General features: G+C 48.7%; 1 protein-coding gene across 1 annotated transcript; it reads left to right on the top strand.

Moving 5' to 3' along the window:
• Positions 1-3,136: 3,136 nt before the first annotated feature.
• Positions 3,137-12,168, top strand: LOC138806581 (endoplasmic reticulum resident protein 29). Its single transcript, XM_069992007.1, has 3 exons — positions 3,137-3,404; positions 8,972-9,110; positions 11,352-12,168. Exons 1-3 carry the CDS (start codon positions 3,156-3,158, stop codon positions 11,852-11,854), a joined length of 891 nt encoding a protein of 296 aa, XP_069848108.1. The 5' UTR covers positions 3,137-3,155; the 3' UTR covers positions 11,855-12,168.
• The last annotated feature ends 30 nt before the right edge of the window (positions 12,169-12,198 follow it).

Below are 12,198 nucleotides of genomic sequence, written 5' to 3'. Positions count from 1 at the left end.
GATTGTTGTAATAACTTTAAGCTAAAATTCAAGTCCTAGGAAATGATGGAAGAGGTGACGTTGATCAAGATGCACTGTACTCATAACCTGACTTACGAAGTTGGAACTTCTTTGTACAACTTCTTAATAATAATATAAAAATACTAGGATATCAAAAATCTCCAGCAAAAGGTCTTGGGGAATTATATGCCTACTTAATAAGGGTGGGGATAGTAATAACCATCATCAAGTAATAAGAAATGCTTTTGGAGGGGCTGGGAAGGTGGCTCAGTGGTAGAGCGCTTGCCTTGCATGCCTAAGGCCCTGGGTTTGATTCCTCAGCACCACATAAGCAAAAAGAAAAAAGCCAGAAGTGGTGCTGTGACTCAAGTGGTAGAGCGCTAACCTTGAGCTGAAGAGCTGAGAGACAGCGCCCAGGCCCAGAGTTCAGGCCCCACGACCAGACCCCCCCCCCAAAAAAAAAGAAATGTTTTTGGACAAAAGACTCTTGTCTAAGTACAAATCTCAAATTGTTCAGAGAATAGCCATGCCAAACTTGGGCTGTTCTTGACAACATACTCAATCTGAGAGAACTTTTCTCTTTAGCATTCCTTCTAATATGTGCATGCTACCTTCCAACATTTAGAGATTCAAATTAAACCCTGCCTTAAGTATATTAAGCATTTTTCCATTTGGAGTATCTTTGGAAACTCGTGCCCTCTTCCTTTTTCTAGCCCAAACCCACACAATGAAGCAGGTGGTACTTACTTTGTTTTCCCTTTTGTAGCAAAAAAAACTCCTAAACAAGTTCAAATACATCTGAGCTTTCATTTAATGTCATGGGTACAATATATATTACACATCCGTTGAAATTGGCCCCTTCATTAAAAAAAAATTGGGGGGAATGCCGGTCCTGGGGCTTGGACTCAGAGCCTAGGTACTATCCCTTAAGGCTTTTTGTTGATCAATTGGAGATAAGAGCATAGGGATCCTTTGCTGCCCTGGTTGGCTTTGAAGCTCCATCCTCAGATCTCAACCTTCTTGAGTAGCTAGAATGACAGGGTGAGCCACTGGCACCCAGCATCATTAAACTTCTACCAGGAGCATGTAACTCAAATAGATATAAAGGAACATACTAGTGTGGTAAAATATTTAAACAAAATGCTTCTAAAAATTAAAGATTTCTAAAAATAATTGATGTAAATTTTCAAGTGCTTTCTATGTGTAAAGATCTATCCTTGACAGCCAGGTGCCAGTGGCTCACGCCTGTAGTCCTAGCTACTCAGGAGGCTGAGATCTGAGGATGGAGGTTCAAAGTCAGCCTGGGCAGGAAACTTCATGAGACTCTTATCTCCAATAAACCACTAGAAAACCAGCAGTGATGTTGTGGCTCAAGTGGTAGAGCGCTCGCCTTGAGCTGAGGGACAGTGCCCAAGCCCAGAGTTCAAGGCCCACGACCAACAAAAAAAAAAATCTATCCTGGCCATTTTAATCCTTTACACAGCCTATGAGTTAATAAGTAGTAGTATTGGCTCAGGTGGTAGGGTGCTTGCCAATGGTTGTAAAGCGTTAGAAACTGAGTTTGAGTCCAGGTCTTGAACAACGATTACAACAAAAATTAGTATTATTCCTGTTTTTACAAATGAAGAAGCTAATTAACAATTGTCAATTCTCAAGTTGGTAGTAATGGTCCACTTCTGCTTAGGCAAAAGGATTTCTGTCTGAGGCTGTCCCTAAGCAAAAAGCATGAAAATCTATCTGAAATTTTAAAGTAAAGCAAAAAGGGATGGAAATGTGACTCAAGTGGTAGGGCACTTGCCTAAAGCACTGAATTCAAATCCTAAGATTTCAACCCACCCACCCACAAACAGCTGTCCTTCCTCTAAGACCAGAGTTACCAAGTGGACACAACATTCAAACTCAGTCGGACTGTTGTGCACCAGTAGCTCACACCCGTAATCCTGGTTACTCAGGAAGCTGAGATATGAGCATCACAGTTTGAAACCAGCCAAGATAGGAAAGTCTGTGAGACTGTGTGTGTGTATGATGTGTGTGTGTGTCGGTCATGGGTCTTGAACTCTGGGCCTGGGCGCTGTCCCTCAGCTCTTCAGCTCAAGGCTAGCGCTCTACCACTTGAGCCACAGCGCCACTTCTGGCTTTGTGAGACTCTTATCTCCAATTAACCACAAAAAATCCAGAAGTGGAGTTGTGGTTCAAGTTGTAGGGCACTAACCTTGAGAAAAAAAACCAAAACTAAACTAAACTCAGGGACAGTATGCAGGCTGAGTTCAAGCCCTAGTACCAGTGGGCAATATGAGGTACTGGTTATATTATCATTCCTATGTCTCCTTTCCCAACAAGAGTTCCTTCAGCAGAGTCTTGCTCACCTCTACGCTGACTTCCCACAGGCAAAACCACGATGCGGCATAACATGTTTGGCGCAGGGCCGGGCTCACGGGCTCAATCTCCAGCGTGCTGGGATTGCAAGCTTGCACCACAGCGCGTGGCTGAATGAAGTCTGTCAAGTTTCCTGGAGCCCAAAACCCAGGTGGGCAGGTTTTCAGCCTGCGTTGCCTCCCCGGGGCCGCACTCGGGCAACAGGCCTCTCCCGGGCAGACCGGCCCAGGAGAGGGGAGGGTCTGAGGCCTAACCAGGCCGCGGCGCCTCGACTGAGGCTCACGGGGCGGGCTGAGGGAAACAGCACAGTAATAACGGGTTCCAACCGACTTCCAGACGGACCACAGGCAGCAGGGCATGATGGCCGGCCTAGTCGCTTCCAAGGAGAGGGAAGAGAGCTAGGAAACTCAGCGAAGGAATTCCCAAAGCTTCGTCGCACACGCGCTTTGCGCCTCTCCTCACGCGACCGCCCGCGAGGGAAGCCTGGCCGCCTGCGCGTGCGCGGCAGGCTCACTTCGCCCCGCCTCCCTTGCTCACGTGACCCAGATCGCGCTCTTCGCGCCTCATCTCACGAGGCGCCGCCAACCCGGCCAACCGAGGCGAAACGAGCCGACTGCGCGCGCGCGACAGTCCACTCTCACCCTCCCCCAGCTCACGTGATCCGCCGTCGCCGGTAGCCCGCGCGAGCATCTCCAAGAGCGCGTGCGCGACCGGTTCCACTTCCCCGTCCCGTCAGGAGGCCCCTCCCTCCCACCCTAGACCTGCTCGTGCTTACCCAGATGTCCGAGTGCGCACGCGTGGCCCCGCCCTTCCCGTCACGTGTCTGCCGGCTCCGCGCGTCCTCGCTACAGGTTTCCCACCACCGGCTCCCGGAATCCGGCGTTCTGGCTGCCGCCATGACCCGCGCCGCCCTTCTCTCTCCACTGCATCCCCTCCTCTTGGGACTCCTCCTCCTCTCCGCTCCGCAGGGCGGCAACGGCCTGCACACCAAGGGCGCCCTTCCCCTGGACACGATCACTTTCTATAAGGTAACGGGGGCCGGGGACGTAGCGCGCAGGTGCCGCCGGAGTGGGGAGGGGACCCGTGGGACCGCGAGCCCGGGGGCGGGTGGGAGGGGAGACGTTGGGCACGGAGGGCCGGGAAGAGGCGGCGTCCGTGCGGAGACCACGTCAGCGCTTCCCGCCATCCTGTAGGCCCCGTGGAGTCCGGGGCCACCCGGCTCCTCACGGCCGCGGAGAGTCGCGGAGGTGCCGCGGTGGGAGCCGTGTGCCCGCCCGCCTCCCCTTTGCCGGTGGGGCCGGGGCCGGGCGCGGCCCGCACCTCGGCGCGCCGCGGGGCGCTCGCTCTGCCCGGGGAGGGGGCTGCAGCCTGCTCTGCCCTCCGTCAGCCGCACCCATCTCCCTGAAAAGCGCATCCGTTTAGAGTAAGCCCCACGGACGGGGTTTGGGGCCCAAGCGATAGAAGGTCTGCCTAGCAAGGGCGAGGGCCTGAGTTCAAATCCCAGTACCACCACCACCAAAAAAAAAAAAAAGAAGCTCCAGGCCCGGCTCCCGTCGCTCACACCTGTTGTCCCAGCTGCTCAGGAGGCTGAGATCTGAGGATCACGGTTCGAAGCCAGCCCGGGCAGAAAAGTCCATGAGACTTTTATCTCCAGTAAGCCACTAGAAAGCCGGACGTGGCGATGTGGCCCAAGTGGTAGAGTTCAAGGCCAGTGAAAGAGCTAAGAGACGGCGCCCAAGCCGAGTTCAAGCCCCACGACCTACCCCCCCCCCCCCACACACACAAAATGCTCCAGTTTAACCAGTCTTTTTAAGGGAACATCCTGGGTTTGGGACCTCCTGCCACCATTCCCATTCCCCTTTCTTAAATTGTGGGATCCTGGACTGGGTCAACAAGAGAGTGGAGATATTGAAGGCTGAATGTAAAAACCCCCTCCTCTTCTATCTGTCCACAGCCACCTTTAACTTCCTGTAACTAGGCAAGCTACTTGTTGAGATAGTTAAAAGTTTCTTGTTTTGTAGTCGTTGGGGGGAAGTGATACCAAGAAGTGGCATTCTAAATATGTCTCTCCAGTGGTCGAAATCTTCGCTTATTATGGTCTGGGCACTTTTTCCAGTAATTTCCCAGTCTAGGTATAACAGGTTCATCACAATCAAAGTGTGACAGAGACATTGTACCATGAGACTTACCAGTATTTCCTCATCAGTGTGTGGTTCCATTTTTACTGCTATCACCCTGACCTAGGCTGTCAGACTAGCTTCTGCACTGAACTGACTGACCTGTTTCCACCTCAAAGCAAGTCTTAGATGATCTGCCCCATATCCCCCTCTGCCCCAGCCATACAAACCTTCCTTCTGTCCTTCAAATACTCCTAGTTTCTTACTGCCAGTGCACTAGCTGATCCTTGTGACTGGAACTCCCCAGGATTGAAAAGCCAGTTACTTCTCTTTGAGGCTTAGGTTAAATGTTACTTCCTCAAACCCTAGGTTTTGGACACTCCTAGGCCAAAGGGTTAGGCATTGTTTTTTCAGTAGGGTACTTTAACTGATTGTTTTTTCCTTCCCAATTTTATCATCTGTCTCGAAACTAGCTTATTACATACCTGTGAAGCACCAGGTCACTTTTGTTGCTGACCATGCACACAGCAGGTGTGTGAGAAGTTCAATAAAAACAATTGGTGAAATGAATGAGTAGGTATTTTCTCCAGTCTCTTGCAAAATGGCACTCTCTTCACTATTGAACACCGCGGGTTTTTTTCTTTTCTTTTTTTTGGGGGGGGGTCCAGTTGTGGGGCCTGGACTCTGGGCCTGGGCGCTGTCCCTCAGCTCTTCAGCTCAAGGCTAGCGCTCTACCACTTGAGCCACAGCGCCACCTCCAGCTTTTTTCTTTTGGCTTATGTGGTGCTGAGGAATCGAACCCAGGGCTTCATGAATTCTAGGCAAGCATTCTACTACTAAGCCACCTTCCCAGCCCTCAAATACTGCGGTTTTGTCCAGCAGCCTTGTTCTATGCTTTGCCTTTTAGGGGTTTCTAATACCTTTTTGTTATTGTTACCCTTTACAAACAGTGAAATGTCCACTCCTTTAAATAAGACCCTGTCTATTTTGCCCACTATTGTATTCTCTTGGAATGGTGTCTGGTCCATAATGGACCCTTTGCAACATTTTTTTGTCAGTTGTGGGGATTGAACTAAGACCCTTAGGTGCTGTCCCTGAGCTCTTTTGTTCAAGGCTAGCGTTCTGCCACTTGGAGTCACAGCTCTACTTCTGGTTTTTGAGTGGTTAATTGGAGATAAAAGTCTGAGACTTTGCTGCCCAGGCTGGCTTTGAACCGCAGTCTTCAAATCTCAGCCTCCTCAGTAGCTAGGCATAAGACACCAGCACCCCACATTCCCAGAGCATCTTGAGTTACATACCAAGTTTATAGCCAACATGGGGTCCACAGTGAGACCTCTTTAGATAAATAAATGAAAAAAATGAGTCCAAAAATAGTCTCTGCTTTGAAGAAGGAAGTTGTTTGGTTGTAGATAAAGTACCACAGTTACCTCAAGGATGAGAGAAGAGTGATTTCTTTTTTTTTTTTTTTATGTCGGTCGTGGGGCTTGAACTCTGGGCCTGGGCGCTGTCCCTCAGCTCTTCAGCTCAAGGCGAGCGCTCTACCACTTGAGCTACAGCGCCACTTCCGGTTTTCTGGTGGTTTATTGGAGATAGGAGTCTCACGGTCTCTCCTGCCCGGGCTGGCTTTGAACCGCGATCCTCAGATCTCAGCCTCCTGAGTAGCTAGGATTACAGGCATGAGCCACCAGCGCCCGGCAGAGAAGAGTGATTTCTAAAGCAGTTAAATACAGACTGCATAGAATAGAAAGTTCTTCATGCAAGTATTTGTTATTCAGAACCACTGCTTTATCCTTGTTAGCTAAGAATGTTGAACGTAAACATTTTTAGTTGTAGTGGTATTAGATTACTGTATGATTATTAATTTTGTCCTGTTATATAAGTATACTCCTCCTCCCCTTTTTATTTTGCATCGTGGGAGGTGGGGGGAGGTCCAACCCAGGGCCTCATGTATGCTGGCAACCACAAACCACTGAGCTATGTCCCCAGCTCGAGTGTAGGCAGGTATTTGTGCAGTGAGACAAGTATGTTTGGTTTTTTTTTGTTTTGTTTTGTTTTTTTGTGGGTCGTGGGGCCTAAACTCTGGGCCTGGGCACTGTCCCTCAGCTCTTCAGCTCAAGGCTAGCACTCTACCACGTGAGCCACAGTGTCACTTCCAGCTTTTTCTGCTTTTGTGGTGCTGAGGAATACAACCCAGGGCCTCATGCGTGCAAGGCAAGCACTCAACCATTGAGCTACCTTCCCAGTTCTATAGTTTTTGGGGTTTTTTTTTTGAAGCATTTTCACCCTCCCCACTCATACCTCTAGATCGTAGCACCTGCTTCCAAAGGTGACCAGAGTTCTGTTCATCATACATTTCCAGACATGATGGGGCCCTAGGGATACAGAACCTAGGCCCCAGAATGGCTGTATTCTCACCAGCATCTGTCCTAGTGGAGAGGATAGAAGCAAGCCAGTGGAAATTTCAGAGTGATAAACGCAGTGAAGAAGAGACATCATCAGGATGGAAGCTATGAAAGGAATGATGGAATATTAGATGATTGGTAGACTGTTAGAAGGCGACATTTGAACTGAGGCTTGTCTGAGAAAGAGGTGGCCTAGGCAGAGAATTCCAGCCAGCATAGCAAGCGGGGGTACAGTGCACTGCACTGAAACAAGGCCAGTTGAGCCACAGGGATGTGATCTGGTTTATATTTTAAGACTACCTGCTTTTTCAGCCCCTAAAATTCAGGCTTTTGGGTGTTAGTGACCACTCACAGCTTTTTCTGGAGGCTTTCCACCTTGCATGTCTAGGCATTGTTAATAGTCTCCAAAACCTAAAGCCAGATGGACATCAATATACAAGTAGGGACCAACAAAAACATTAATTTAGGTTCTTTGGTTTCTGCTGGACTTATGTCATCTTGACATAATTATGGGTAGTGACAGCCTATGCTGAAAAGCTGAAAACCTGACAACAGTGACCACTAGAATAGAAAAAAAAAGTTAAGGGAGGAGAAGAAAGCAGTGTTTCTAACTAAAGTACCATCTACAGGAGCCCCCGAAGTAGAAACCACCATGAGTATTTGTCAACCTATACATGTTTTCTTTTTTTGGGGGGGGGAGGCAGTCCTGGGACTTGAACTCAGGGCCTGAGCACTTTGCTTTTGCTCATGGCTAGCACTCTACCATTTGAGCAACAGAACCACTTCTGGCCTTTTCTGTGTATGTGGTACTGAGGAATGGAACCCAAGGCTTCATGAATGCTAGGCAAACAGTCCACCACTAAGCTACATTCCCAGTCCGATACATTGTTTCTATTCAGCCCTGAAGAGGTATGAAATTCTAGCCAGGCACTAATGATTTAACACCTGTAATCCTAGCTACTCAGAAGCTGAGCTCTGGAAGATGGCAGTTCAAGGCCATCCTAGGCAGAAAAGTTCACTAGCCTCCCCATCCCAAAATATTATTTATTTATTTATTTATTTTTGTTGGTCATGGGGCTGGAACTCTGGGCCTGAGCGCTGTCCCTCAGCTCTTCAGCTCAAGGCTAGTACTCTACCAATTGCGCCACATGCCACTTCCAGTTTTCTAGTGATTAATTGGAGATGTGTCTCATGGATGTTCCTGCCTGGGCTGGCTTCAAATTATGATCCTCAGATCTCAGCCTCCTGAGTAGCTAGGATGACAGGCGTGAACCACCAGTGGCACCCTGCTCATAAAAATATCTTTATAAGCATTAGACTAAGGCAAAGAAGCCAGATACAAAAGGCTCTCTATTGTGTGATTCTATCACAATAAGCAAATCTATAGAGCTGATGGGGGCAGGGAGGATGAGGTGGAGTACTTGCCTGGCTGCCACAGGGATTGGGGTGATGACAGTGATCTGCAAGTAGCTAGTATTGGGTATATAACATTGTCAACACACTAAATCAGGGTATCTTAGGCAAATTTTACTGCAATGGAAATGAAAATCTTGGCCTTCACAGCTTAGGACCCAGTCGTCCAGTTCAAGGGAGCTGTGGTCTGGGGAGGGGACACAGGCCCAGCAAGGGTCTTTCACCAACTTATCTGCCCGAACTTGCCTAGTTCACTTAGTCAACTCCTTTCAGATGGTTTGTTTTTGTCAGATTTCTGGTGCAGTGGGGTGACAGCAGGTGTGATGAGACAATGGAGTGCATGCTAAGGTCTTCTGGAACTTTCCAAAAGGGACTTTAGAGACAGAGGCACTCATTTTGCTTCCCTACAACTTTGTCTATTCTAGATAGCGTTGTACATGTTCAGTTAGTGTGAACATACACCTGAGGTGCCCAAGGCTTAGCAGATAGTCACGAAATAAAGTGACTCAGTGGGTGAAATGAGTAAATAGTAGTTTGTGAGAGCCCGTCTCCTTCACGGGCTTGCTTGTTTCCAATGTTTCTGAAACAGGGGCCCCTTGGGAAAGAGAAATAGCCCCCCATGTTCCCGGAACACCCCACTTGCTCAGCTCTATGCGCCCTCAGGTCATTCCCAAAAGCAAGTTCGTCTTGGTGAAGTTCGACACCCAGTACCCCTACGGTGAGAAGCAGGATGAGTTCAAGCGCCTGGCTGAAAACTCGGCCTCCAGTGATGATCTCTTGGTGGCAGAGGTGGGGATCTCAGGTATGGATGAGCAGGATGACTGGGAGGGCAGAGAGGGAGGAAGTTAGGAATGGTGTCCCTGCTCCCAAGGGAGAATAACCAGGGTCTTCCCAGATGAGCCACTCCCAAGGGTTTAATGGGATTGTGGACATCAAGAATTCATCAAGTAGATTCTGGGCCTTTGGAACCTGAGGCTTAGCCTTGAAGTCTCCTTCCCCCAACCTTTACCTTCCACTTGGCTGGCCTTCAAGGTGCAGTGAGAACTTTGAACTTCCCCGGAAGAGGACTGGGCCATGGGGCCTTTTAGTGGAGCAGCATAGTTGGCTCTATCTTCACCTTAGCATTTATACCAAAACCAGGTCTGGGATGTGCTCAAATGATTGGAATTTGGCTTTAGCTTGAGTACACTGGCTTACTGTTAACTCAAGGGCAGCTCTGAACCACACTAACTTTTTTTTGGTGCCAACCTCAGGGTTTGAACTCAGGGCCTAGGTGCTATCTCTGAGCTGTTTTGCTCAAGGCTAGTGCTCTACTACTTGAGCCATAGCTCCACTTGGTTTTTTTGGTGGTTAATTGGAGGTGACACTATCACAGATTTTTCTGTCCGGGCTGTCTTTGAACCATGATCTTCACCTCTTGGTCCCCAGATTAGCTAGGATTACAGGTGTGAGCCACCGTGACCAGTCCATAGTGACAGCTTTTAATAATAAATGTAATAGCAACACTTAACAGGCTATACAGGTATGATCAAATTTTTCATCTTCAATTGAACCCTGCTTGAGAAACAAGATGGGTTATCTCCACGTTCCATTTGAAAGGCTAAAGCCCTAGAAGTTTAGTGACCGTCTGGCCCTGGGGTGTGGAGTAACTTCACCCAGTACTCCTAAGTGTTTTTCCTGGCGGCTGTGATCTCCCGGCCTAGAGACCTGCTTTCCCTGTACGAGGCTGGCACTTATCAAAGCTTGGTCATGGTAGAGATGGCAGCCAGTCAATTTTAATGGACTTCAGTCAATTCCCTTGGTCCTTTTTGAATAACAGATAGCAACAGCTAAATGTTCACCCTGGTCACTGTGCTGTGTTTTATGTGTTTCCCTCTGTGATGAGTCTGGAGGAACCACTTCATAGAGGCACTGTGCCTCCCCCACACCCCCATTTTTTTAAGTCATGAAACTTGTTGCCAAGTGCACACCTTTAATCCCATGGCTTGAGGCCATCCTAGGAAAACCTAGCAAGACCTTATCTCAAAATAGAAAAAGTCAGGGGTGTGGCTCAGGGGGCAACACAGTTGCCTAGTAAGTGTGAGGTCTGAGGTTCAATCCTCAATACTGTAACAAAAACACAAAAACAGCCCACTTGCTTATATTAATATCAACATTATTGCCCAGTAATAGTCAGCTGAGCCATTTCTTCTTGCCAAAGTATAAGAAATGAATTAATGGGCTGGGAAGGTGGCTCAGTGGTAGAGCGCTTACCTTGCATGCATGAGGCCCTGGGTTCGATTCCTCAGCACCACATAAGCAAAAAGAAAAAAAAAGCTGGAAGTGGCACTGGGGCTCACGTGGTAGAGCACTAGCCTTGAGCTGAAGAGCTGAGGGACAGCGCCCAGGCCCAGAGTTCAGGTCCCACGACCGGACCCCCCTCCCCCCCCAAAAAAAAAGAAATGAATTAATGCAGCTTTTGACGACTGGTGTTTACTCTTAGGAAGGACAGATTTTAGCATAGAGTTCTTACTAGGTCTCAAGTACACAGGGACTTCCTCAATGATCACCTGCTTTAAGCCCCCATTTGTACAAGCCTCCTGTCCTCTAAACTCAGTCTACAGAGCTTCTGTGCTTTGGACTGCTTTCTCCCTGAGACATGCTTCCCAGATCTTCATGTGTTTGAGGGACATTCAGGTCGCTTGGGTGCTGGTACTTTCAGGCAAGCTCTATGATGACCTGCAATGGGCTTTCTTAGTGTTTTCATTGTGTCACGAGTCAGTTCATTTTACTTGTTCACTATCTCTCTTCTCACCGTTAGAATGTAAGAACCTGGATTTCTCACATTCTGAATCTAGGCCTCACACCTAGAACAGCTTCTGGCACCATAGATAAAGATTAAATAACTTGATTAATGCCATAGTTATCCATGGCATAATTAGAATTCAGAACCTACTTTGAACTGCTCTACAGCTAAGACTAGTCCTCTCCACTCAGCCCCCAGAGCAGTGTTCTGCCCCAGATGGATATATCCTTGCACCTCATCTCTGGTTTCTGCTCACAGATTACGGTGACAAGCTGAACTTGGAGCTGAGTGAGAAATACAAGCTAGACAAGGAGAGCTACCCAGTTTTCTACCTCTTCCGGGATGGGGACTTTGAAAACCCAGTCCCCTATAGTGGGGCAGTAAAAGTTGGAGCCATCCAGCGCTGGCTAAAAGGGCAAGGGATCTACCTGGGTATGCCTGGTTGCCTACCTGTGTATGATACCCTAGCGGGAGAGTTCATCAGGGCCTCCAGCATGGAGGCGCGCCAGGCCCTCTTGAAACAGGGGCAGGACAACCTCTCAAGTGTGAAGGAGACTGAGAAGAAGTGGGCTGAGCAGTATCTAAAAATCATGGGGAAGGTGTTAGACCAAGGTGAGGACTTCCCAGCGTCTGAGATGACCCGGATCACCAAGCTGATTGAGAAGAACAAGATGAGTGACGGGAAAAAGGAAGAGCTCCAGAAGAGCTTGAACATCCTGACTGCCTTCCAGAAGAAGGGGGCTGAGAAGGAGGAGCTGTGAAAGGCTCCAGTTTCCTAGGGTTTGCTGGGGATAGGGAGGGAAGAGTTACCTGTTGGCCTTGAGACCTATGTAGGATGGATGGGGGGAGGGGGGAGGAGTTGGAAAAGGTGTTATTAAACCTGAGCCCTGAGTGTGTCTGGACGTTAACCATGCTTGGGCATCTCTCAAGCCCATCTGGGGAGAGCTGATGGCTCCACTCAGACAGCCAGCTAAAGGCCCCCTGGGAAGGAATTGGTGCTATATAAAGAGGGTACTGTCCACATCCACTACAAGAAGTTTCTGATCCAATAAACATCCCTGTGTTTGGTTAAGAACTGGAGCCACGTGGGTTTCTTTGAATTGTA

Source organism: Dipodomys merriami, unplaced genomic scaffold, assembly GCF_024711535.1.
Source record: "Dipodomys merriami isolate MVZ:Mamm:240054 unplaced genomic scaffold, mDipMer1.0.p SCAF_400, whole genome shotgun sequence".
Lineage (NCBI taxonomy): Eukaryota > Metazoa > Chordata > Mammalia > Rodentia > Heteromyidae > Dipodomys > Dipodomys merriami.
This window is presented reverse-complemented; position numbering and strand designations above follow the sequence as displayed.

Coding starts and splice junctions, on each gene's coding strand:
- LOC138806581 (XM_069992007.1), top strand. CDS start 3,156: ATGTCCGAGTGCGCACGCGTGGCCCCGCCCTTCCCGTCACGTGTCTGC. Junction 3,405..8,971: donor ACACGATCACTTTCTATAAG/GTAACGGGGGCC, acceptor ATGCGCCCTCAG/GTCATTCCCAAAAGCAAGTT. Junction 9,111..11,351: donor GGCAGAGGTGGGGATCTCAG/GTATGGATGAGC, acceptor TTCTGCTCACAG/ATTACGGTGACAAGCTGAAC.